Source organism: Melospiza georgiana, chromosome 11 (genome assembly GCF_028018845.1).
Source record: "Melospiza georgiana isolate bMelGeo1 chromosome 11, bMelGeo1.pri, whole genome shotgun sequence".
NCBI classification, from domain to species: Eukaryota; Metazoa; Chordata; class Aves; order Passeriformes; family Passerellidae; genus Melospiza; species Melospiza georgiana.
The window spans coordinates 18,717,626-18,744,607 of NC_080440.1; the positions used below are offsets into that span (position 1 = coordinate 18,717,626).

The following is a 26,982-nucleotide window of genomic DNA, read 5'->3' on the forward strand; positions in this document are numbered from 1 at the left end:
TGGGTTTTCTTCTTCCCTCTGCGTGTAGTTTGTTAAGATATCTCTGTATCTATTTGTTAGATATATTGAATTTATATTAAATATAAATTAAATTGATTTTATTTAATTAATTAAATATATTTATACTTATATTTAAATATATAATATATTTATATTTATATTTATATTTTATGTAAATAAAAATAGAATAATAATATAATATAATATAATATAATATAATATAATATAATATAATATAATATAATATAATATAATATAATATAATATAATATAATATTATATTATATTATATTATATTATATTATATTATATTATATTATATTATATTATATTATATATCTATTATATAATATAGTATATATTATATATATTATATATATTATATATTATATATAAAATATATAATATATATTATATATTATATATTATATGTACTATATATTATATACTATATAATATATACTGTATACTATATACTATATAATATATAATATATTATGTATATTATTTATAGCTACTTAATTAAATATTCATATTCATATTTTTATTCAGTTAAATATAAATGAATTTAATTGAATGCGTTCTCTTTTCATTAAAAGCCCTGCTTGTTTCTAAATCATAGAAAATGCTGTGCTGGATTTTTGAAAGTGTCCAAGGCCAGGTTGGATTTGGGTTGGAGCAATTTGGGATAGTGGAAGTTGTCCCTGCCCATGGAATAAAAATCAGCTTTAAGTCCCTTTCAACCCAAGGCATTCTGTGGTTTAATGGTTCTGGGATTGCCTGAAGTGTAAACTGCTTATAAAACTCTGTTCTGGAGAGAAAATACTTTCAAGCATTTAAAAATCATCCTTCTCAACCCATGGATGTTTGAGTGTTGGTTAAGTACCTGGGAACCTCATTTTCAGTGTTTTTGTGAATATTTTTTGTTCAAAGCCTCTTTTTTGTTCAGAGAGAGCTGAGCTTTGGATAGGAGGGAGTTTCCTTGTCAGTCCTGCTTTCTTTTCAGGCTCTGGGCTAGGGGGACTGTCTGAGCTTGGGATTTCTGCTTTTCTCTGCCTTGAATCATACCCTAAACTCTATTTAAAGATTTGGGTTTTTGTATTTATTTTCCACATCCTTGACCCTGACTGGCGAGCTGGACATTTGTGTTTGCCTTGGCAGGCTCTGAGCTGCTCATCTAGGGCAGGATGAAAACTCTTTTTTTTCCTTTTGTAAACAAACTGTTCCTCAGCATTTTCCACAAGGATTTACACCACCATTTTGTGCCTCTTCTAGGAACAGACAAAACCTTGCCATTAGAGTTTTCCTTTGATTTTATTTCTTTCCCCAGTTGGATTGGAAGTGATTTTTCAGAACGTTTTTAAATTCCAGAAGTAGTCCATTTTTTTTTTTCCCTCTGAGGGTTTATTAAAGCTATAGGTCAATTGTTGCCTGTGTAGAAAAGGGGTTATTTGTATTTTTTATTTGTCTGCCCACTGCAGTGAGAACAGTGCCCCATTGTCCCGGCACTGGGTGCATGTCAAACCCTGCTTTGTGCCCTGAAGAATTTACAGCCCAAGGAGCTGCTGCCAGAGGGGCTGGATGGATTTTAGTGGCCAGGATGTAAAATGAGAGATTAACTCAGCTGGCCACTGCATGCCAGCGCACGAGTTGTGTTTGATTTCCCCTGGGGCACAGAAACGCTGCTGCTCCTTTGCTCGGGGATTTCTGGGGGCTGTGTGCTCTGCAAAAATGGCATTTTTGTGTTGTTTCTGCTCCAAACCACTTGTCATGTGTCATCTGCAGCACTCCACAAGTGTTGCAGATCATTTGGGCAAGTTTGAAATGCTCCCAGTCACAGATGCAGCTTTATAAGCTCGCTGTTGTTGGGATTAAATCCAGCACAAGGCTCAGTACCAAGTTAATCCTGAGCTTAAACCCTGCCAGGTGCAAAGAGGGGCTTTGCCATGAGCTGAACCTCTGAGAAATATCAGAACAAATATCAGAATAAATATCAGAACAAATATCAGAATAAATATCAGAAAAAGGTGTTTTGGGAGCATCCCTGTTGCTCAGGAAGGAAAAGCTTGAAAGATTTAATGAGAATATTTTCTCCCCCCCAGAGAGCTCTGCAAATCCCTGCTGGGAATTTCCACCACTGCACCTCAGTGTGTTCACAGGACACCTGGATATTCTGGGGAAATGTTCATTTTTCCCCACTCTAGAACCATTTACTGGCCAAGGGCAAGTCAGAAAATAAAAGTACAATAATATTATACAGCAGAAAAAAAAGGTGTAGTTTAATTCTTTTTTAAGCAGTAAAAAAGTCCAAATTTCCACATAATTTCTTGTCCTTCAGATGCTATTTATGAGATCTAAGTGGAAAATGACCAATTAATTCTTCATCAATGTCTTGAATTCCTCTGCAGTGTTTAGTAAAATAAGCTGTTTATTAGAAGTGATTATTCACGTGAAGTGTGTGCCAATGCCAAACTGTAAATTATAATAAATGCCAAATAGCTGCATTGATTTATTTATTATCTGTAAATGACAATAAATAGCAAATAACCAAATTGATTTCTTTTCTGTATATGATAATAAATTGCAAATAGCCACATTGATTTATTATCTGTAAATGATAATAAATAGAAAATAGGCATATTTATTTATTATCTTTAAATGATAATAAATACCAAATAACCAAAGTGACAAATGCTGAAAAGTAAATGTTAAAAATACCCCCAAGATTATAAAAAAACCCTTACTTTGAATGATAATAGATAGCAACAGCCACATTGATTTATCTGTAAATGATAATAAATAGCAAATAGCCACATTGATTTATTAACTGTAAGTGGTAATAGATTCCAAATAGCCAAAGTGACAAACATTGAAAAGGAGGTGTTAAAAATACCCCCAAAGATTACAAAAAACCCCTTACTTTAAATGATAATAAATAGCAAATAGCCACATTGATTTATAATCTTTAAATGGTAATAAAGTGCAATTAGCCAATTTATTTGTTATCTGTAAATGGCAATAAATAATAAATAACCAAATTAATTTCTTTTCTGTAAATGATAATAAATACCAAAAAACCAAAGTGAAAAATGCTGAAAAGTAAATGTTAAAAATACCCCCAAGATTACAAAAAAAAAACTTACTATACATGATAATAAATATCAAATTTATTTATTTATTATCTGTAAATGACAATGAATAGCAAATAGCCACATTGATTTATTATCTGTAAATGATGATAAATACCAAATAGCCAAAGTGACAAATGCTGAAAAGTAAATGTTAAAAATACCCCCAAGATTATAAAAAAACCCTTTATTTGAATGATAATAGATAGCAACAGCCACATTGATTTATCTGTAAATGATAATGAATTGCAAATAGCCACATTGATTTATTGCCTGGAAATGGTAATAAATACCAAATAGCCAAAGTGAAAAATGATGAAAAATAGATGTTAAAAATACCCCCCAAGATTACAAAAAAAAGAAAACTCACTATAAATGATAATAAATTTGCAAATAGCCACATTTATTCATTATCTGTAAATGACAATAAATAGAAAATAACCAAATTGATTTCTTGTCTGTAAATGATAATAAATACCAAATAACCAAAGTGACAAATGCTGAAAAGTAAGTGTTAAAAATATCCCCAAGATGACAAATACTTGTTGGTGTACGGTTGTTGAGAGAAAAATACTGAATTTTCTGTAATGCTCCATTGGTGCTAGTCAGCAGTTCATAAAATGCTATTTATTATTGCTTTTAAACAGAAATGTGAATTTTCCAGAGCGTTTTAAGAGCATATTTCAAGCGCACAACTTAAAATTCCTTTTTTTTTGTTGCAGATCTGGGACATGAGCGATGATGAAACAGTTTGAAATCAGGTGCTGAGGAGGAGGAGGATGCTCCGGGGTGCAGCCCTGCCTTTTATCTGTGCTTGGAGGAGTTAATGATTGCTTTCCCCTCCTGGCTGCTGGAAAGACAAACAAACAGAGCCCACGTCCTGCCACGAATAACTCCTCTGCAACAGCAGCTCTTCTCTTATGGACAGAGCTCACCATGTTTTCATTTTTATTGTGTAAATAACTGCAGCAATGGCCTTGTGTTTAAACCTGGTCTCTCTTTTTTTTTATTTTTTTTTAAGCTTCTAAATATGGCTTACGTCTAAAAAATGCTGCTTAGGTAACTTTGGGTGGTTTGTTTGGGCCAGGTTTTATTTTGCTTCTCAGTGGCCATGTCCAAGCAGCATTTCTGAATGGCTTGTTTCATCTCTCTCAGATTTGGGCCACTTCAGTGGGAATTTGTGAAGATTTCTGCTCTTGGGAGTTAAACTCAATGTTTAAAGGTGGGGAGGAGTGGGGAAGGAGCTGAACCTGCTGCCTCCACCACAGGAATTATTTGCAAACACGAATTTCAGGTGCAGTTGTTCTGGATGTGTCCATGGAGTTGTTGTTATTCCCTGTGAAGATCCCATCTTTTCATGCTGTGGGAACAAAGTGGTTTGGCTGATTTTTGCCCAGGAAAGACCAGAATACATTTATATAATGCTTAGGCTCCCCTGAAGCTCAGAGAAATCTCTGTTCTATGGTAAAATATCACTTTAGGAGGTGGTGGGTCACTGATTCAGTCAAATGCTTCAGTGAAAAGAGAAATTTGTTCCCTGACTTTGCTGTTCTTGGGTGTGCTCATGCAGAACCCTGCAGGTGTTCAAAAAGAGAAATTCTCTTCTCCTTTTTAGTTGGTTGAATTTTTTCAAATGGCTCCATAAGCAAAAACAGGAGTTTGAGAATCCTGAAGTTTAAAAAAACAGCTTGAGAAAAATGGAGTTTTGAAATCTCAAAGCACATTTTACTGCAAAATTGAAAGTGAATCTATTGGGCTTAACTTGGAATAGGTTTTAGAAGGAAATTGAAATCCCTTTCATAGCTTTATATTGTGGGGTTTATGAGTTAACTCACTTAGAAAAAATGCAAATCACTTTATCTGCCAAGCAGCCTCTATTTCCCAGATATATTATCAAAATTAGTTGGTCAATCCAATTATTTTAGTTCCTTCCTTAACATAAGCTGTGAATATTTTTATTTTGTAGAGAATTTCCCAGTCAAAACAAGTTCAGTCAGGTCAAGAATATACAACTCCCATCTTCTGATCAGAAATTATTTATTGAAACCTGCTGAGGTTTGCACCAAGTGTCTAAAATAGCCATTATTGTCTAAAATAGTTATTATTGTCTAAAATAGCAATTATGGTCTAAAATAGCCATTATTATCTAAAATAGCTATTATTTCTATTTATTTATTATCCTAATCATTATATTTACATGATTTCTTACCTAGGGGAATGTCTGGTGAAATATAAAAGTGAAAATATAAAAAATATATATGAATGCAAGATATTTGGTAAATCTGAGCTGGTAATCAGAGCAAATCATCTCTTGGTGGTCAGGCACTGAAGACTGACACTGAAACCCTGAAATGTGCAATGTTAAAGCTTTTTATTTTTTTTTTTAAACATGGTTTTGCAGCCATGGTTTTAGCCATGCCATAGTCCAGCTGGAGCCACGAGCTGGTGCCAGGAGAGTTTAAAGGGAATAATCTGCTTTTTTTATCTTTGGGAGCTGCTGAGCGTGGAGTGTGAATGGCTTTGCACTTTGGGGTTATCTGAGACTTGAAAGCTGCACATCTTTCTGGGCCTGGTAAACATTAATGATGGTTTGGAGAGCCAAGCTCAGCCTGGGAGGTGTCTGTGCAGGGAGGCTCAGGGTCAGTGCCAGGTGTCCTTCCCTCCCTCTGCCACTGCCTGGGCTCTGTCCTGCCCTGATGTCAGAAACTCCTCACTCTGCCTTGGAATATCTGCCCTTGTCTCACTGAAATGTTGTTTTTGTTCTCCTTGTGGCCCAGAATTGTTCTTGTTCCAGCAGAGCTGCTGGGATTGTTTCCTCACTGGAAAAGAAGCAGAAAAGTTTCTATGTCTGTGGTCTTGTAACATTTGAACTCTGGGGTTTGATGGGTTTTGGTATCCTTTCTTTTCTCTTTCCTTTTCTCCTATTCTTTTTTCTTTTTATTTTCCTTTACATTTCCCTTCCCTTCCCTTCCCTTCCCTTCCCTTCCCTTCCCTTCCCTTCCCTTCCCTTCCCTTCCCTTCCCTTCCCTTCCCTTCCCTTCCCTTCCCTTCCCTTCCCTTCCCTTCCCTTCCCTTCCCTTCCCTTCCCTTCCCTTCCCTTCCCTGAAATGTCCTGAAATTTCCTGAAATTTCCTTTCCTTTTCTCTCCATTCCCAGTCCATCTCCATTTCCAGAGGCAGATTTCCCCCACATTAGCAGGGATGGATTCTCCAAAGCAGGCTGTTGTAAATCGCTGCTTTTTTCTGAATTTCTGGGCATTTACTGAGTGAGAATCCATTCCAATGCATGAATGAATGTACATTCAAATACTAACAACAGATAAACACATTTATTTGCTGCCTTGTAATCACTGGCTGCAGGATTTCTGCACAGAGCCCACTCCAGTGCTTGCTGTTTACTGGGACAAGATAAACTATCCCTTTCCTGGGATTTTAATGTTATTTGTGCTCCACCATGGCACAGGGAAGAGAAAAATACTGAATTCTCTCCATTGGTGCCAGTCAACAGTTCACAAAATGTTGTTTATGATTCCTTTTAAACAGTAAATATAAACAATAAGCAGTGAAGAACCTGAACTCCCACTGGAGAGCCCAGCCAGCGGACCAAACCTGTTGGGAGGAGGGAATGAGAGCCCTCAGAGGATCCTGCTCACATTCCTCATTATCTAATAGGAATTTACTGGCATTTTATGGCAGCCTGCAGCTGTGACACCCCCTTGCCTCATCTGGGGACATTAATTGTGTTAAATTAGGTCTCAGTGGAGAGCTCTGACAGCACTTTTGTACTTGAGCATTAAAGGAACTGATGGAATGAATGGCAGCTCCTGTTGTCATTTCCCACTTGTGCCAGCTGGGATTTTGCTCCTCCGTCACCCCTGCAGTGTGTTCTGCTGCCTGGGGTGTAGGATTTGGGAACCACATCCATCAGAGGGAGGAGTGTGAGATGCTGGGGGATGGATTCCCTCAGGGACACCTGGGACTGTCCTGGTGCCACCACAGCTGTGGCCACTCTGAGGCTGGAGCCTTCAGCTCTGGGATATTTGCCCAAATATTTGCAAATCCCACTGAGATCCAGGGAGGAAGGTCCATGGTGGCCCAGACAGGGTGGTTGAGAAGGAACCACAGGAGGTCCATTCCTAAGAACCAAGGAGATTTTGCCTCAGCAGAAGGTGTTTTGGCACAAACTGCAGTGGCTGTTCCAGGCCTTAAAACCATGGAGTTTGAGCTTGGAAAAATGTTTGCCCTTCCCTGTGTCCTCAGAGAAGCCCACTGAGGTAAACTAAAATTCCCATTTTGTCATCTTGGATACTTTCATCCAACTTTCTGCATGTCCCTGCCCATGGCACTGGATCATCTTCAAGGCCCTTTCCAATCCTTTAAGAATGTGTGACTCTAATCTTGTTTCTTTGTATAAATTCTGGCTGCTCACCTTAAACAGATGCAACAGAAGTATTTGCAAAATGGACTGACTCTGCCATCTGCAATCCCTTTATTTGAGTTTTTCACTTGTGCTCTTATTTAGAAAACTCACTGAGATGGGGGTTTTTTCTGAGCTTTGCTCTGTGGAACCATTTGCTAACTCTTGTTTCTGCCTCTTAGTGAAGCAGTTCCTCCTGAATCTCTGTTAACTTGCCTGACTGGGGTGGGTGATGGAGTGTCTTGGTTTGGAAAGCCAGGAGTCTGCTAAGGAAGGCAGGAGCCTCCCCTGAAATGGAGAATGTAAACCCTCCCCATCCCTCCCAATTGCTATAAATTTTAAATTAAGGGGCTCTCAGGCAAAAATATGGGAGCAGGAAATAACAGTTCTTTAACAGGGAAAGGAAAAAAAGAATAAAGGATAAAATGAACAATGCAGTACACTTGAACAGCACTGACAGAGTCAGAACCCAACCTGACACCCTGTGGGTCAGGGTGTTGGTGGCAGTCCCATTGGAAATGTGGCTCAGCCCTCCTGCAGTGTCAGGGGTGGTTCTGCTGGAACAAGGGGGATCTGTAGAGAAGGATGGATTCTTCCTCTGAAGATCCAGTGGAAGGAGAGACAGCTGCTGTTCCTCTGGGGAATCCCGTGGAGAAAGCCGTGCTGGTGTCTCAAACCTCTGGATTATATCTGGGTAGCAATGCTTGGCTCCTCCCTCTGGATTATATCTGGGTAGGAGTGCTTGGCTCCTCCCTGTGGATTATATCTGGGTAGCAATGCTTGGCTCCTCCCTCTGGATTATATCTGGGTAGGAGTACTTGGCTCCTCCCTCTGGATTATATCTGGGTAGGAGTGCTTGGCTCCTCCCTGTGGATTATATCTGGGCAGCAATGCTTGGCTCCTCCCTCTGGATTATATCTGGGCAGCAATGCTTGGCTCCTCCCTCTGGGTTATATCTGGGTAGCAATGCTTGGCTCCTCCCTCTGGATTATATCTGGGTAGGAGTGCTTGGCTCCTCCCTCTGGATTATATCTGGGCAGCAATGCTTGGCTCCTCCCCCTGGATTATATCCATGTAGCAATGCTTGGCTCCTCCCTCTGGATTATATCCATGTAGCAATGCTTGGCCCCTCCCTCTGGATTATATCCGGGTAGCAATGCTTGGCTCCTCCCTCTGGATTATATCCATGTAGCAATGCTTGGCTCCTCCCTCTGGGCTCACATCTCCCAATGGGATGCTGTAGTTCTTATCAGCCATGCAGTGACATTCAATAGCTGTTATCAGCAATGTCCCCTCCTGAGGGAGGAGTGAATGTGGTCACTCAGAGAGAGAGATAAGGCAAACTGCCCACTTGGCAAAGGGAATCTGCCACACAGATGGGAATGGAAAACGTCTGCATGGCAATCTTCACCATGGAGCCAGAGAAGCATTTGGTTGGAAAAGACCCTTTGATCACCAAGGCCAAGGGTCCTGCAGCCCTTCCAGCTCTCCATGCTCTGGGGCTCTTCTGGGCCACAAAGAGCTCACCCAGCTCCCAATTTCCTTTTGAGTTTATTCCCTTTTTTCCAGCCCCACCATAAAAGCAGTGAGATCCTGAGATGGTTTTTGGGAGCAGACTTTGCTGTGCAGGATTCTCACCAGGGCCAGGGATGGCTGAGATCACTGCTCAAGGACACTCTGCCTCTCACACAACCCATGAGTTTATTTTTATATAGCTCCTCTTCAAAGAAGAACCAAATTTAAAGAGTTCCAGGTGAATCCCAGCTCTCAGTTCTGGTGGGAATAGGAAGGATTGTCACATTCCTGCAGAAGGAAATCCATTTCAAGCTGGCACAGCCCCAGCCTGTCTGCTCCCTCCATGTGCTCCAGGCCACTCTGGTGTCCCTGACTGCTGCTCTGGGACTTTGCATTCAGGGTGCACACAGGGAGAGAGAGCAGGAGCAGCTCAGTGGTGAGACTTCACTGCCAGATTTTGGATTTCTTCTTGAAATAAAAATGCAAGGCTTTTCTTAGAAACAAGTGAGCACTTATACTCCAAAGAGAGCCATTAAAGAAGAATTTGCAACATGGGAAATTTTAGCTGGCTTCATAAGAAGCAGAGTCTGGAGGATGTCTCCAGCCTGTTACCATTTGGCTTCATTAATTCCTTTTTTTGCTTTTTCTTTTATTTCACTTTCAGTGCAGCTGATGTGCTCGTGCACATCCTGCCAGGATGAAACTTTCCTTTTCCAGAGGCTGTTGTGCACCTTTGCCCTTGCAGAGCACCTGGATTAACTGTTAGGAAAGGCACAAACACTACACTGGGAGGACTTTGGACCGTGCCAGGGTGTAAATCCCCTGCCCCATTTCCAGCTCTCCTGGCCTTCTGCAGAGCCCAGAAACATGCTTCAGGTTTGAAATTCATTCAGGCCATGCTCTAGGTTTGAAATTCATCTGAGCTGCCCTCTCTGCTGCCTCTTCAGCTTCCCAGTACAATAATTTGTGGAAAGTTCATTTTCTTACCTCTGCAGCACTTGGCAGGTTTGGAAGTAAAAATACCCTAACAGTTTATTGATATTTTTTAATCTCTCATTTTACTTTTATTGCTAATTTGTCAATAATCTCTCTGAGCTTTGTTCTCAGTTTCCCTGGCTCAGAACTGTTGTTCTGTGGCCATGTTGAAGGCTCAATAACCAGGCTGTGGCTCCTGCTCCCCTTTCCTTCATTGCCACCCAGCAATGCCCATCCTTCCACCAGTCCAGCTGGAAAGGAATCCCTGGATGAGGCACCTGGGGATTATTTCAGCTCCTCCCAGGAGAATGAGCAGCTCCAAGCTGCAGTGGCAGTGCTTTAGGCACCCTCAGCTATCCCATGGCTTGGGGCAGCACTTTGCTCACCTCATTTCCCAGCCCAGGATGCTCCAGCTGTATTTGAATTAAAGCTTTAATTGCAGCCTCACTAATTACATTATCAGCCTGTTGTGACTTAATTTAGCACTTTCCCAAATGCACTGGGATTATTTAGGAGAGATTTTCAGTACCCACCAGTTATTTGTCAGAATTTAGCCAGCACAGGTTCTTTTTGCTGAATCAAGCCAGACTCTCTTGCTCCTTGGTCTTAGGGAGAAAAGAACATTTTTTTTCTTCTAAAAACAGCCTGGTTTGTGTTTCCTGGCTGGCAGGGAGCACCAATCCTTCCATCCATGTCCCTAAATGCCTGTTTCCTCCTGCTCCTGCTGGAAGTTTGTGTGGGACACTGATAGGAAGCACAATGGGCTTTTTGTCTCTGCAGTGAAGGTCACATGCACACACGTGCCTTGCATTTTCAATGTAAAAAAATGTCAAATTGCTTCTTTACAAAATATTGTAGTGAGCTAACAGGAAAGCACAGGAGCAGCTGTACTGCTCCAAATCAAAAAAGAGTTTTCAAAACTGATTCCTTGTCATTTCCCTCCAGCTCCTTTCTGTTCTTGCATTCCTTGGCTGTGGCTGGCTGCTTCAGTAGTCTGAGCATGCAAAAACTCCGGCTCGTGTGGAACTCCAGCCTTGGCACCGGGGCCTGGACTTGTGCAAGATCCCAGCAGGATGATTCATTGCTGGGTCTGTCAGTGAAATCCCGCTCTGCACCGAGGAACCAGGACAGGACAGACATTAAACTGGGCAGCTGAAGGGTTCTGCCTTCATTTCTCTTTGGTCTAAAGGTTTTCGTGGTCCTCTGATGGTCTTGACTCATCCCTCAGGAGCTGCACTGGTGCATCCTGCAGGCTCAAGGCACGTGAAATGCAGGCTGGAGGCTCCTTGCTGGGATGGTTTGCTTCTCAGTGTCTGGAGCAGAGCTGCTGGGATTGTTTCCTCCAGGGAAGGAGGGAAGCCTCCATGTCTGTGCTCTGAGAGCGTTTGAACTCTGGGGTTTGGTGGCTTTTGGTGTCCTGTCTTTCCTCTTTTTATTTCTTTTCCCTCTCTCCCCACATCCCCAGTGCTGCAGGCTCCCTGCAGGGGAGCTCTCAGTGACTGCATCTCCATTCCCAGTTCATTCCCAGTCCATCTCCATTCCCAGTTCACAGAATCGCAGAATGATGAGGTTGGAAGAGACCTCTCAGATCATCAAGTCCAACCCATGCCCTAACACCTCAGCTATAGTGTAGCACCAAGTGCAGTGTCCAGGCTTTTTTAAACACATCCAGAGATGGTGATTCCACCACCTCCCTGGGAAGAGCATTCCAGTACTTTATTATTCTGTCTGTGAATAAAGTACTGGAATGTACAGTTCATTTCCATTCCCACCTTCATCTCCATTCCCATCTCCATTCCCATCCATCTCCATTTCCAGTGGCAGACCTCCCCCACATTATCAGGGAGGGATTCTCCAAAGCAGGCACGATTTTCCTTGAGGATTTCCCTTTGTCCGGGAGTGTTTTTATTTTCATTCTGTGCTCCCAGGGCTGCCTTTTCTCCAGCAGTTCCGTAGGTGTTGCCACTTCCTCAGGAACCTGTGAGTCAGGCCACGTTAAACGCCCTGACACCACAGCGTCCCTGGAGCTGCTGCTTCCCTGCACGGGGGCCTGGCTCTGCTCTGGCACTGCCAGCTCTGCTCTGTGTCACTGTCACTGCCACGGTGTCACTGCCACTGTGTCACTGTCACTGTGTCACTGTCACTGTGTCACTGTGTCACTGTCACTGTATCACTGTCACTGTCACTGTGTAACTGTGTCACTGCCACTGTCACTGTGTCACTGTGTCACTGCCATTGTGTCACTGTCACTGTGTCACTGTCACTGTGTCACTGTCACTGTCACTGTCACTGTGTCACTGCCACTGTGTCACTGTCACTGTATCACTGTCACTGTCACTGTGTAACTGTGTCACTGTCACTGTGTCACTGTCACTGTGTCACTGTCACTGTGTCGCTGTGTCACTGTCACTGTCACTGTCACTGTGTCACTGTCACTGTGTCACTGTCACTGTCACTGTGTCACTGTCACTGTCACTGCCACTGTGTCACTGTCACTGTCATTGTCACTGCCACTGTGTCACTGTCACTGTGTCACTGTCACTGTGTCACTGTCACTGTCACTGCCACTGTGTCATTGTCACTGTCACTGTCACTGTGTAACTGTGTAACTGTGTCACTGTCACTGTCACTGTGTCACTGTCACTGTGTCACTGTGTCACTGTCACTGCCATTGTCACTGCCATTGTCACTGTGTCACTGTCACTGCTACTGTGTCACTGGGTCACTGTGTAACTGTGTCACTGTCACTGTGTCACTGTCACTGTGTCACTGTCACTGTCATTGTCACTGCCACTGTGTCACTGTCACTGTCATTGTCACTGCCACTGTGTCACTGTGTCACTGTAACTGTGTCACTGTCACTGTCACTGTGTCACTGCCATTGTCACTGTCACTGTGTCACTGTGTCACTGTCACTGTCACTGTGTCACTGTGTCACTGTCACTGTGTCACTGTGTCACTGTGTCACTGCCACTGTATTGGTGATTTTTTTGCGCTATATCAGGGAGGAATGATGCATCTGACTCCATCCTATCAGAAGGCTGATTAATTATTTCATTATTCCATACTATTCCATATTAAATTACATTATATTACATCTGCACTGAATCTGCCAAGCACTGCACTGCACAGAATTGTGTGACAGTCAGCCCACAGTCCTGACACACACACACACCTGGATTTAATTGCTCAGTGAATCAAAACACTCACACCAGAATCTAATTATTAGAATCTAATCTAATAATCTAATTATTATTATTTATTTCCCTTCAGGTAAAGAATCTTCCACAATGCAATGCACTTGTGAACAACATAGAAGCAGCAAATGAGATAGGAATCATTTTCCTTTCTCTCACGTTCAGAGAATGTGAATCCCAGGAATATTCTTGGGAAGTGACACCTTGGCTTAGATGGATTCAATTGCCCAATGAATCACAACACTCACACCAGAATCTAATTATTAATTCCCTTCAGACAGAAAACCTTGCACAATGCACTCTGCTTGTGAACAACAGAGCAGTAAATGATATAAGAATTTTCTTCCTCTGAGACTCGGAGAATGTGAATCCCAGAAATTTCTTGGGAGGTTGTGTCTTGCTTTTCTCGGTGCACGGAAATGCAGACGCAGCAGGAGCTGCAGGGGAGGCAGGGCAGGGGATGTGTGAGAGTGCCAGCCCATCTCCCAGCTGCTCCTGTGCTCGGCCCCTGCCTGGGGCAGCAGCTTTGGGGGCTGGCAGAGCCCTGCAGCCTTTGGGGGAGCCCCCAGGCAGAGCCTCTGTGCTGGCATTTGAAGCAGAACTCAAAGGGAAATGGGGCCAGGGCTGCTCTGGGTCATGGGCTTTCTGCCAGTGATGCCAAACTCTGGCTCCATTATGAATTAACACATTAGGCCAAATTTCTTTTTAAAAAGGATCTCTTCTGCATCTCTTTCTACTTTTTCAGATTTTTTTAATACATTTTTTAATACATTTTTTTCTCACCTTCTTAAAGTTGCTGTTGAGTCCTGCTGCTTGGGTCCTTTATTTTCTAAATTACCTTATAAATTCCTTTTAACATAAAGCTCTCGCTGAAGTCCCACCCAGAGAATGGATCCTATTTCTACATCCCAGTGATTTCTCACTTCTGGCACCAAGCTGGGGACACTGAGATGCAGGTGGTGTGAATGTGATACCATCACCACTATTTGCCTACAAAAAGGCAATTTTCCTCTAATTAAAACATTTGCAGTTGCATGTCTCTTGCGTGCATTTAGGCCCCATTTATGATGTTTTCTCGGGCAGTAGTTGGGAGGACTGAGCTGTAAATTCTGCCCTATGAGCTCAGTCTTTAGCAACACCACAAACTTAAGCCAGGGTTTTTTTTAGCCCTGATTTTCAAGGCAGGGATGGAGCAGTCCCAGCTTTGCCCTGGGGCTGGACAGATCCTGGTCTCACTCCCAGCCACGATGGGATCTGCTCATTCCTTTTCCTGTGGATGGTATTTGGAAATGTCATTAAGAGATTCAGTGAGATAACAACTTCAAGATAGCAACTCCTAAAATTCCTGTGGGAGCAGAGAATAACAAAATACCTGTTGATGTCAGATACTGGAGAAGAATGGGACTGAAATGTCACAGGGGGTGACACTCAGGACGTGGGGACGTGCAGCACAGCACGATTCAGAGCATGACCAAAGCTCTGCTCTCAGTTATTCCCTTCCTTTAGTTGAGGGTGAATTCAGACATTTTCTAAGCCAAGGTGTCACAGTTTGGAGTGCAATGTCATGAATTACTGAGGTTTTTTTGAAAACGCTGCTATTTAAAGCACCTCTGTCCTCTCTGTGGCTGCCACAGGAGATTCTTTGTCTGTCCAGAGCTGCTTGGACTGTGAGAGGCAGGAAAACCCTGAGAGCCTGAGCAGCTTCAGAGGGCTGGGCACAGCAAGCCCAAGCTCATGGAGGCACTGGGCAAGAGGATAAATAATGCAGATTGTGGGGGTGATGCAGCTCTGCCTCCCCCTCACTCTGCTGCTGCCTTGCAGCTGCACTGGGACAACTGCTCCAGAGTTACTGGAATTCATTGGCCTCAGTTTTGGATGCCCAGCTTGGGATGCTCCTTGATCATGTCTTAAACTGGGTTTCAGAGTTCTGAGAGAAGTCTGATGTCAAATGTCAAGACAATCTTCCCCCGAGCGTGTATTTTTAAAAGTTCTGTGTGCAAAAGAGGAATAAATAAATAAATAAAGCTGCTCTTACCTTGTCATTGCTCTCTGAGTTTGGTTTTTCCCTGCAGGTGTGTTCTGGGCTCTGTGGGACAAATCAGCTGAAATGGAGTCCCCAAAGAGCTTTGCTGTTCTCATGGAATACAAACATCAGGACGGGAAATGTCATTTAATGCTCTTTTTAAAGGGAAATGTCATTTCATGATCTTGTTTAAAGGGAGTTTCTGGTTTTGAGGCTCGGGGTGTTTGTTCCCCATCTCAGTGCAGGAGTTTGGCTCTGTCCCAGTGATCCCAAGGGGATTGGGATCCACACTCAGCTGGAATTGGGGGGCAGGAGCTCAGAAACCCAGGCTGAGAGGGCAGGGAATGGAGGCTGAGCCCTCCCAGGCCTGGCTGGCATTGCAATTTCTGTTAAGGAACCAAAGCTTTGGATCCATTTGGTGCCTTGACTTTGGTAATGGAACAGAATTCAGAAACAAATAATTTGGCTTGGGTTTTTTAAAAATAATTCTTAATTAACAAGCATTTCTTCATGCTGATCCTATATTATAAATATACACCAGAGGAGAGGAAAAAAGGGTGTTTGTTCCCTTCCTGAGTGAACTCAGTACAAAGTGTAAATAAGTTGCCATGACCTGTAATTTGTTGGGCTCTATAGGGGTGTTACTGATATTTTTGTGTTTTACAAACCTTCCCAATGTTGTCATTGGCTTTTCACCAGTTAAACTTTTCACTAAAAAAAAAAAAATACAAAACTTCCATTATGAGAGAAGAGCAAACGAGCTGGGAAATCCTTTGAAAGCCTCACCCACTGCCCCAAATCTCTGCTGCAGTGAAACTCCAGCAATTATTTTTGTCATTCCATGTTCATGTTCTCCTTCCCTCCCTTGTTCCAGCTCTACGTGGGAGATGTGGAGGTGCAGCAGAAGAGGAGGAACCTGGAGGAGAGGCAGGAAAAGCAGCTGGAAGGAGCCCAGTTTGGAGCTTTCCTTGTGGAGCTCCAGCTCATCCCCCAGCCCTGGCACATCCCTTTGTCTGTTTGTCTCTGGGCAGCTCTCCTGATCCTCAGATCAATTTTATTTTTCTTTTGGGGTTTCCAGATTTTGTGGAGCTACAGGAGCAGTGGCTGTGAGGCTTTGGAGAGTCCCAGGCAGCTCTCAGCTCCTCTGAGCAGAAATGAAATGCAATTTCTTTCTTGGTACCCAGCTCTGGTGCTCTCTAAAAGGACAGGAATCTTCTGAATTTGTACCTACAGAGAAATTAAAGCCACAGATTTGCTTGAGCAGAGTGGCCAGCCCTGAGCTGAGTCAATAAATGCAGTTCTGGAGGGTTCATTTGTGAATTTGGAGCTCAGTGAGCAATCCCTGGGCTCCCACTCCCCATCCCCATCCCCATCCAGGCTCTGTTTGGGTTTGAGGCTGGGCTGGAGCTGTTCCCACTTTGGGATGCAGAGCTCAGCAGTGCAGGTTTCCTGAGGGGAGAAGCTTTGCTTTTCACCAGCCTGGGGAAACTGCAGCTTTCCCAACTCTCAGAATGCTGCTGCTCTCCCAGAGCTGGGGTTTTGTTCTTTTGTGCTCCTCCAATTCCCAAGGATCTGTTTTCTTTTTTTCCCTTCCATTTCAAAACGAACCCATCTGTTTTGTGGCCGTGTCAAAAAAAGGCTTGAAAATGTGAAGCTAAATGCCTCAAGAACAGAATTAACTCCAAATGTCAGCATTCAGAATAACCTGATTTCCATTTTGCTCCTGAAAAATTGGAGTGAAAAACTGGAGTGAAAAATTGGAGTGAAAAATTGGAGCGAAATATTTTCTGAGTGTTGGGAGTGCACAAAACAGTTGTGAGATATCTTCTAGAATTGATCACATGAGTTATATCCCAAATATCTGATGGTAAAAAAGCTTTTCAGGCCCTGCAGCACTTTGATGTTGCTCTGCTTGTTGTCCCTGGTTCTGTGCAGGACAAGCCAGCACAGAGCAGTGGAGATTTGTGCAAGCAATATAATATAATAAAAGCAATGCTCTGTATCTTTCTTTAGCATTAAAAAGGCAAAAAAACAATTTTTGGATGGCTGGGGAGTTGTGTAAAGAAGTCTCCATAGTGCAGAGTGATGTGTGAGCTGATTTAGCTGTGCTGGTAAAATGGTCAAATGGTAAAATGGTCAAATGGTAAAATGGACATTTCTCTTAGGGAAATCCATGGGATTTGTTTGGGGATGTGTCCCAGAATGGAGAGGAGATGGATCTGCCATGGGGCAGTGCTAAAAGCAGCAACATTTTCCTCTAAACAGAGAATATTTCCTGCCTCCCCTTTGTCTGTAATGATCCCCGATGGGTGGATCTGCATTGGGTTTGATCCTCAGCCTCTGCCCCAGTGAAATTCACATTTCCTGTGAGAATTGCTGGGACCAAAACTGCATCAGCTGCCACAGGGCAGAGCAGGAGGAGAATCCCACACTCCTCTTCCTGCATTTCCAGGCAGAAATTGTTTATTTGTTGGATTAATCACCACTCAGAGGTACAGACGTGTCAGCAAAGGCAGGATCTGATTTACTGCTGCTGATTTTGCATCATCCTCAAAGGTCAGAGCTTGACTCACAGCCTGCATTTGTCAGCCTGGCAGCAACCAAAGCATTATTTTCTGTTGTGAGGAAATCTGGTGAAAATCTTTCAAACCAGCCCTGGGATTGTTTTCAATGGTGGCTTTGCAGTTCTTGGTTTTTGGTTTTTTTTTCTTCATTTTCCCACCTGAAAACTCCATGTTTGAGTTAATTCCATTAATTACTTTGACCAGACCAGGGACTGGAGGCTGAATTAGCTGTCAGAGGAGGGGAGCACAGCAAAGTGCTCTGAAATAGGACAATTTATGCAACATTTTTAAAAGCTGAAGTGCATTTTACCCTTCTGGGGTTGATTCTGAACCCTGTCCTTAGCCTGTCACATCTTGATCAGAGCAAAGGAAATATCTGCAGTGCTTTCAGATATTGTTTTCCTCTGGGCACTTTCCTGATGTATCCTTGGGGCTTTCTCTTTTTTATGTACCTGGGTATTAATGTGCTGAGTTCTAGGGAAAAATGAGAATATTGCTTGCATTTAACAATCAGGCCTGCTGGTCATTGCTGTTCCTTTATTCATGGGACCTGCAGGTTAATAAATGACCTCTTTTAATCTTGATTTTCCAATTCCTGAGGGAGGTATGAGAGCCACTGGGAAGGAGGGACGAGTGCCAAAAGGTTGGAATAATTAAGGTGAAAAGCTTCACAGCAGAGGGTGACTTTGTTTTCAGCAGCTCTGATTTGAGGTGTGTTTGTGTCAGGGCATGGAACGGGACAGGGCAGTAAAAACTGAAAAAATTGCATCAACCTCAGCCCAGGTATGTCAGGGAAATCAAGAGAAAAGCCTTTGTTCCCTGGGGGGCTGTTTGAAGCCACCCACACTTTCCTCTGGGGAAGTTGATAAACTGAGATTTTCTGTAGGGTTTGCTTAGCAGGAGCCCAAGAATTCACCCCTTGGAAGGGAAAAGGAAAAGGAAAAGCCCTTGCTTTGATCTGTGAGTATTGTTAGTTCTTCCCACTATTTTCATCTCTATTTCGCCCGCTAAAAAACCAGGTAAGTGAATATTGCAGTGTGGCAGTGAGAGCAGGGAAATATAATTATATTAATTATATTATATTATATTAATTACATTATATTAATTATATTATATTATATTAATTATATTAATTATATTAATTATATTATATTACATTATATATTATATTATATTATATTATATTATATTATATTATATTATATTATATTATATTATATTACCTTATATTATATTATATTATATTACCTTATATTTTATATTATATTATATTATATTATATTATATTATATTATATTATATTATATTATATTATATTATATTATATTATATTATATTATATTATATTATATTATATTTCTTGGGAAATATTATTTTTTAAATGTGTTGAATATTTTTTTTCCTCTGAAAGCAAAAACAATCCTGTACTTTTAACTCCCTAGAACTACTCTAACCCCGGTGGTACATTGCTTATATTTTAACAAATATATAATATAATAAAATATAAACACATTGTTTATATTTTAACACACCAGCCAGATGTCATTAACACAACCCAGAGTATTTTGCTGTTTTCAGGAAGCTGCAGATGAGAGCTTTGTGTTTTCCTGCATTAGAAAAGGTAACTTTGATTCCCCAGGAGCAGAGGCTCTCTGTGTGCAGAGAATTTCCCCAAAGTGAGTGAACACTTGGGAGATAAGCAGATTTTGGCTCTGGAATGTAGCAGGGTTTGGTGTTGACAGATGCCTTTGTGCCTCCCTGTGATGGAGAGAAGGCAGATGTTCTCCCTGGCGTTTCAGAAAGCTGCTGCTTAGCAAAATCAAATGTGAAATTTATGTAAAATGTGAGCAGTGAAACTGGCTGAGCAAGGAAAGACTGAGTGGGTCTCGTGTGCCTGCAGTGAGAGGAGGCAGGAACTGCTTTGTCATGGTGGGAAATGAGCCTGTGGAAAAAGAAATTCTGGTTTTTCCCAATGCATTGCAGGGGGAATATCCAGGTGGAAGTGATCCCATGCCAGCATTCCCAGCAGAGAGGAACATCCCTGGCTGTGGATGTCCCAGTGCCACAGCAATCATTCCCAGCAGAGAGGAATATCCCTGGCTGTGGATGTCCCAGTGCCACAGCAATCATTCCCAGCAGAGAGGAACATCCCTGGCTGTGGATGTCCCAGTGCCACGGCAATCATTCCCAGCAGAGAGGAACATCCCTGGCTGTGGATGTCCCAGTGCCACAGCAATCAGCAGCTCCAAAGCCCTGAAGCTGCCCTTGCTGGCTGAACTGGGCTCCCGACCCTTCCCAAAGGAGAATTCCCTCTCTGGTGCTGCTGCCTGGGATGGGACAGTGCTCACCACAGGGAAGGGGCAGCTCAGGAGCTGGGAATGTGCTGGGAATGGGCTCCTGCTGGCCACTGGTCCCACTGCAGCCTAAAAATCCACATTTACACGATTTTGGCCCTCTTAGACCCAAGCAAGCACTTGAGGCAGCTGTTGCAGAGAGGGGCAGAATGCCCCCATTTCAAAAGAGGTGAAAACAATTATTAATGGATATAATTAAATGGATATCATTATTAAATGGATATAACTTCTATCAAGAGCTGCTCAGGGATAAATGTGCTTTATCCTACCCTGTGATCCAGCTGTGGAATCCCTGTGTGCCCAGGGAGCAGAGCCTGGGAGCACACCTGGGGCTGGGACAGGGATCAGGAGCAGGCAGAGGGCTTGGCATTTCTAGAAGGATCTAAAGGTGTGTGAGCAGCCCTGGGCCAAGGTGCCACCCTGGGGAGAGCACCAATGGCACTGGAAATGACACTGGAAGGGCTGCTGGGGGTGGCACACTGACAACAGGAGCTGGTGGCACTGCTGGGACACTGCAGGAGTCTCCATTGACAGGGAGCCTGAGCAGGGCCACTGCCAGGTCCTGAGTGCCACCCCAGTGCCCCTGAGTGCCACTGCCAGGCCCCTGAGTGCCACTGCCAGGTTCCTGAGTGCCACCCCAGTGCCACTGCCAGGTCCTGTGTGCCACCCCAGTGCCACTGCCAGGTCCCTGAGTGCCACCCCAGTGCCACTGCCAGGCTCCTGAGTGCCACTGCCAGGTCCTGTGTGTCACCCCAGTGCCACTGCCAGGTCCTGAGTGCCACCTCAATGCCACTGCCAGGCCAGTGAGTGCCACCCCAGTGCCACTGCCAGGCCCCTGAGTGCCACTGCCAGGTCCTGAGTGCCACCTCAGTGCCACTGAGTGCCACCCCAGTGCCACTGCCAGGTCCTGTGTGCCACCCCAGTGCCACTGAGTGCCACCCCAGTGCCACTGCCAGGTCCTGTGTGCCACCCCAGTGCCACTGCCAGGTCCCTGAGTGCCACCCCAGTGCCACTGCCAGGCTCCTGAGTGCCACTGCCAGGTCCTGTGTGTCACCCCAGTGCCACTGCCAGGTCCTGAGTGCCACCTCAATGCCACTGCCAGGCCAGTGAGTGCCACCCCAGTGCCACTGCCAGGCCCCTGAGTGCCACTGCCAGGTCCTGAGTGCCACAGTGCCACTGAGTGCCACCCCAGTGCCACTGCCAGGTCCTATGTGCCACCCCAGTGCCACTGAGTGCCACCCCAGTGCCACTGCCAGGTCCTGAGTGCCACCTCAGTGCCACTGAGTGCCACCCCAGTGCCACTGCCAGGCTCCTGAGTGCCACCCCAGTGCCACTGCCAGGTCCTGAGTGCCACCCCAGTGCCACTGCCAGGACACTGAGGTGCCCTCAGCCCAGGTGGGGAGCCCAGGGCTCACTGTGGGCACTTCAGTGTCACTGGGCACAGCCAGGGCTGGCACCTGTGCCACCACTCCAGGGCACACCAGCACTGGATGCATTTGCCTGCACAGGTGATTTTCACACCCAAACCAGCCTGAACCCTGGATTTGCCTGCACAGGTGATTTTCACACCCAGCCCAGCCTGAAATGCACCCAGAGCACCCTCAGGAGAGGGCACTGCCCGAGCTGGGCATCCCTGAGGGTGTTTGTGCTGCCAGCTCTGCTTTCTGACTCCCTGATTTCAGCCCAACATGGAAATGGTTGGGCTGCAATCAGCAAAGGTGCCTCTCATTCAGCTCCCAGAAGATGCCACCACAAACATCGAGACATTTGATGAAATACTGAGTGTCTGGTGGTTCCTCCACGGTGCCAGCTGGAAAAACCCTTTATTCATGCAGGAAATGGAGTTTGCTGTGAGTTACTGACCTGGGAGCCAGCAATGAGCCTGGCCTGTGTCATGGAGCCCCCAGATTTTGGGTGCAGGGACATTTTCCCTTTCCCTGGAGGGTGTCCTTGGTCTGCCTCCCACACCCTCCCAGGGCTCTTCAGCAGGGAAATGCTCCAGATGTGTTCCACCAACCCTGCTGAAGTGTTCTCATGGCATCTCCCTCACCCTGAGCCATGTTCCCAAACCTGCTGAGCCAACAGGAGCTTTGTGTCTCCTTCCTTTTAGGGCTTTTTTTTTTTTAATTTTGGAGCTCCTTTCTTGCCTGGCTCGCAGGGCTTTCTCAAACTCAGGTAATTCGAACCATTTTTTGAGAATTAACCATCTCCAGTGCCATTGGAATGCTCACCTGGACCAGAGGACAGTGGATGTCAAGATTTGAAATTCAGCTGTTTTCACCAGGGAGGGATTCCCTGAAGAAGTTGAGGGACCAACAAAATGCCACAAAATTGGTGTTTCCAGGAACAGAAATGCAGCACCAGCTGGTGTTTTCCAAACCAGTCCCCGTCCAGGTGATTACAACCACTTTTTGAGAATTAACCACCTCCAGTGTATTGGAATGTCACTCACCTGGACCAGAGCATGGTGGATGTCAATATTGGAAATTCAGCTGCTTTCACCAGAGAGAGATTCCCTGAAGAAGTTGTGGGACAAACAAAATGCCACAAAATTGGTGTTTTCAGGAACAGAAATGCAGCAGCAGGGTTTTTATTGCTGTAAAGGATTTCCTTGGGGTTATTATGGTCCTAAAAAAGGTAGGGATGCTTGGAAGGAAGGCAGGATGTGGCCAGAGGTTTGCTTCTGCCTCACACACACCAATTCCTGTCCCAGCAGGCAATACAGAGGCTTAGGAACACACCTGTGATTTAAGAGCACTTTATTGTTCTTTAAGGCTACTTTTAAGTACAAAAAAAAAAGATGGCCTGCCAAACCTTTTTTTTTTTTTTTTTTTCCAGGTGAAACAAGGCCACAAAAGAATGGTATATTACAGATTTACAAACACAGAGAGAATCTTTCAAACTGACCTGTAGATAACCTGGCTCTGTGAAGAAGATGATGGTGAGTTCAGTTTAGTGTCCTTCCACCTCCCCCCAACCCTTTGGCTTTCGTGCCATTGTTGTGCCCAGTGTTTGCTTTACTGGACGTAGCACATTAAACTTTATTGCCCTCAAATCCATTTACCTATCTCAGATAAGTAAATGTAACCTTGTAAAACAGCTATTATTGAAAATATTAGCTTTAAAAAAACATTATCTTGTGTTTACAAAGAAATAGAGGAGTCACATTTTCCACAGAGTCCATCTACAGTATTAGTATTGACTGTTATACTGCTCAGTAGCCTGTAGCAATAACAAACGAGTGGCTATTAATGCTAATGCAGTGTCCTCATAGAATAACTGTGTTCCTGCACTTTTTACTGTATTACAGACAAATCTACAACAAAAAAAAAAAAAAAGATCAACTTTTTTCTCCAAACAAATGAACAAAAAAAGAAAAAAAAAAAAAAAGAATGATTACAATAAAGGAAAAGGGAAAAATTAAATAGCTACATATCATTAACAAATTAATTGTTCCTCAAAAAATACCTACAAATTTCTCTGTACATTCTTTACGCACAGCGTAACGATGGTCTTAAAGTTACCTATATAAAAAAGTGTTCTTTTAACAATCTTCCTACAGAGAGTAGGGTACTGAATGCCAAAGCAAGGAAGCATTGACTACCCAGTAAGATGGTAGTGAAATGTGTAAAACTGGGGGGCTTAGGTGTTGGGTTGGGGTTTTTTTGTGGTTTTTTTTTTCATTTTTTTACAGAAAATTGAGCAGCCACCTTCTCACCAAGAGTAAGAGCCAATCTCCCGATCTCTTTCTACCCTGCACCTTTTCCAAATTAAATAGCTTAACTTTAAAAAAAAACAATAAAACAAACCAAAAAAAAAGCATAAAATAAAAGCCACAATGGACCCAATACTGTAACATAGTCCATAATACATCACGTGGAGTTCATCTTCCAACCAGTTCTCACTTCCTACACTGAGCCCATCCTTTCAGGGAGCCCAGCATAAAAACCAAGCCCTGGCTGCAACTGTCCTGGGAAGATGGAATGTACTGGGGAGAGTAGTTACACTTAACAAGAAGAAAGAGAAGCTCTTAGCACTAGCACAGCTGTGGTTTTATGCCTGCCTCTACTGCCTAATTTCTAGTTAGTAGCTATTAATATAGCAAATGATAATAAATGCAGTAATACCTGTATAAAACCTACTGGAGGAATGTATGCTGCGACTCGGCGTAGGCTGACGGATAGGCTTTAAAAAAAAAAAAAAACCAAAAACCAACCAAAATAAAAGAAACAAAGGGAAAGATCATCTTTCACAAACTGTAACAATCTGTTGTCCAGCCAGGATGTGTAAGGGTAGCAGTTCCTGGGGGTTGGGAAGCAGATCCCTGTGAAGCAGCAGTGCTGCACGAGGCCTGTCCTGAGCTGCCCTCGGTGCTGCTGCCACTAAAGTGAATAGCAAATACAAATATCATAGAGTACAACTGTACCAGCAGTAAGTATATCTAGGGTTGTTACTGACAAAAATAAACTAATTCTGAAGAGAAGCTAATAAGTATTATGATTCTTACTGTCTATACATTAATAGATACCAGCTATTTTTCATAAAACATGCATCGTTAAGCACTATGGAACCCTCCAACCTCAGCTCTATTCTAACAAACTGCAGTGTTTAGGAAAAAATGCCCGTGTTCTGTAAATTATGCAGTCCAGTTGCAAGCACTAAGCACCTGAAATCTAAAGAGAGAAAGACCTATAACCTGTATGAGACTTCCCCTTCCAAAGCTGTTTTGCTCTAAGAAAAAAATCAAACTGATAGAAATGTCATCCTTAAACCCTTTTTTCAGCAGTTTGCCCTCAAAATATTTAGCCTCTTCCAGAAAGTTGCTGTGCAACTTCAGTCCTCCTCCAATAGTGCAAATCATACATGACAGTTCTTTTCAAGTATATACATACAAAATTACTTCACAGAGGGAAAAAAAAAAAAAAAAAAAAAAGCAATGTAAGCAAACCAGACAAATTCTAGTCTTGAGAAAAGCTAAGAAAAGCAAAAAAAAGCACTTGGGTCAACCAACTAAGTGTAATGGCTTTTGTGGATTAGCGTGCATTGTTTTTTTAAGGGGCAGCAGATTTGCATCAGAGGTTTCTTTGGTAATTGAGGCAGGAAGAAAAGGATGCTACATCGTATGAATCTTTATGAAATAGTTCCTGCTATCATCTTTAACGGCACCCTTTTACAAAAAAAAAAAAAAAAAACAAAAAAACAAAAAAACAAAAAAAACCAACAAAGCGAGTACACAAAACCGTGTGCTGCACACTGACCTCCCCTCCCCAGCACTAGTGAAGCACTTGTTCCGAGCTCAGTCACAGCGCGCGGCCGCCGGCGGGAAGGGCTCTGTCCTCAGGAGGCCACGGAGGGCGAGTGGCTGTGGCTCACCATGTGTGAGGAGGGCGACGCCCGGCCCCGCCGCGCCTCGGGGCTGCCGCCCACGGCGTCCTTGGCAGCCTTGATCTGCAGCCACGTGTCCCCCAGCGCTTTGGCAAAGTGATCATCCACCGAGCCCGTGATGGACACCGAGTTCGCCACCGGCTCCGGCTCCTTGTAGTTCTTGCCCAGGCTCCTGCGGAAGTGCTCCTCCACCACCGGGTCACACGCAGCGGTGGCTGTGGGGACAGCAGCACACGGGGGCGCTTCAGACTCTGCGCTGCGCCCACAGTCTGCATTTCCAGCCTGCTTTGTCTCACACATCTTGGAATGGCCTTAAAGCTCAACCCTCAACTAGCCCCAACCACACCACCTAGGGTTCCAGGCTGCTCCAAGCCCATCCAACCCGGCCTTGGGCACTGCCAGGGATCCAGGGGCAGCCACAGCTGCCAGGGCCTGTCCACCCTCAGGAACAATTCCTGCCCAATATCGCACCCAACCTTGCCCACCCTCAGGAACAATTCCTTCCCAATATCCCACCCAACCCTGCCCACCCTCAGGAACAATTCCTTCCCAATATCCCACCCAACCCTGTCCACCCTCAGGAACAATTCCTTCCCAATATCCCACCCAACCCTGTCCACCCTCAGGAACAATTCCTTCCCCATATCCCACCCAACCCTCCCCTCAGGGCCTGCCCACCCCTTCAGGAACAATTCCCTCCCAATATCCCATCCATCCCTGTCCACCCTCCCAGGAACAATTCCTTCCCAATATCCCATCCATCCCTGCCCACCCCTTCAGGAACAATTCCTTCCCCATATCCCTTCCATCCCTGCCCTCGGGGTTGGATAGGATAGTGGAAGGAAAAACCAAACCAATATTGTTTTTTTAATTGATATTGGTTGGAAAAACCAACCCAACTCCTAAGCCCCCCAGTTTTACACATTTCACCCTCACAGAAACAATTCCTTCCCCATATCCCATCCATCCCTGCCCACCTTCCCAGGAACAATTCCCTCCCAATATCCCATCCATCCCTGCCCACCCTCCCAGGAACAATTCCCTCCCCATATCCCATCCATCCCTGCCCTCGGGGTTGGATGGGATATTGGAAGGAAAAGCCAAACCTATATTAGTTTTTCAATTGATGTTGGTTGGAAAAACCAAGCCAATACCTAAGCCCCCCAGTTTTACACATTTCACCCTCACAGAAACAATTCCTTCCCCATATCCCATCCATCCCTGCCCTCTGGGCCATAGGAAGCCATGCCCCTTCTCCCAGCACCCCAGGTCCTTGTCCCCAGTCCCTCCTCAGCTCTCCTGGAGCCTTTTTAGGATCTGGAAGGGCTCTGAGCTCTCCCCAGGGCCTTCTCCTCTCCAGGCTGTCTCCAGAGCACAGGGGCTCCAACCCCCAAGCATCTCCCCTGTAGCCTAATGCCCTGTCAC

General features: G+C 44.1%; 2 protein-coding genes across 2 annotated transcripts in view; one reads left to right on the forward strand and one right to left on the reverse strand.

The window, feature by feature from the left end:
* The window catches only part of ATG7 (autophagy related 7), a 95,274-nt gene extending 89,203 nt beyond the window's left edge, over positions 1-6,071 (forward strand). The window contains exon 18 of the mRNA XM_058031749.1: positions 3,851-6,071. Coding sequence (XP_057887732.1) covers positions 3,851-3,883 — 33 coding nt within the window. The 3' untranslated portion in view covers positions 3,884-6,071. The remainder of the gene's footprint in view (positions 1-3,850) is intronic.
* Positions 6,072-22,916: 16,845 nt separating this feature from the next.
* Positions 22,917-26,982, reverse strand: part of VGLL4 (vestigial like family member 4) — a 59,924-nt gene continuing 55,858 nt past the window's right edge. The window contains exon 5 of the mRNA XM_058031750.1: positions 22,917-25,772. Coding sequence (XP_057887733.1) covers positions 25,510-25,772 — 263 coding nt within the window. The 3' untranslated portion in view covers positions 22,917-25,509. The remainder of the gene's footprint in view (positions 25,773-26,982) is intronic.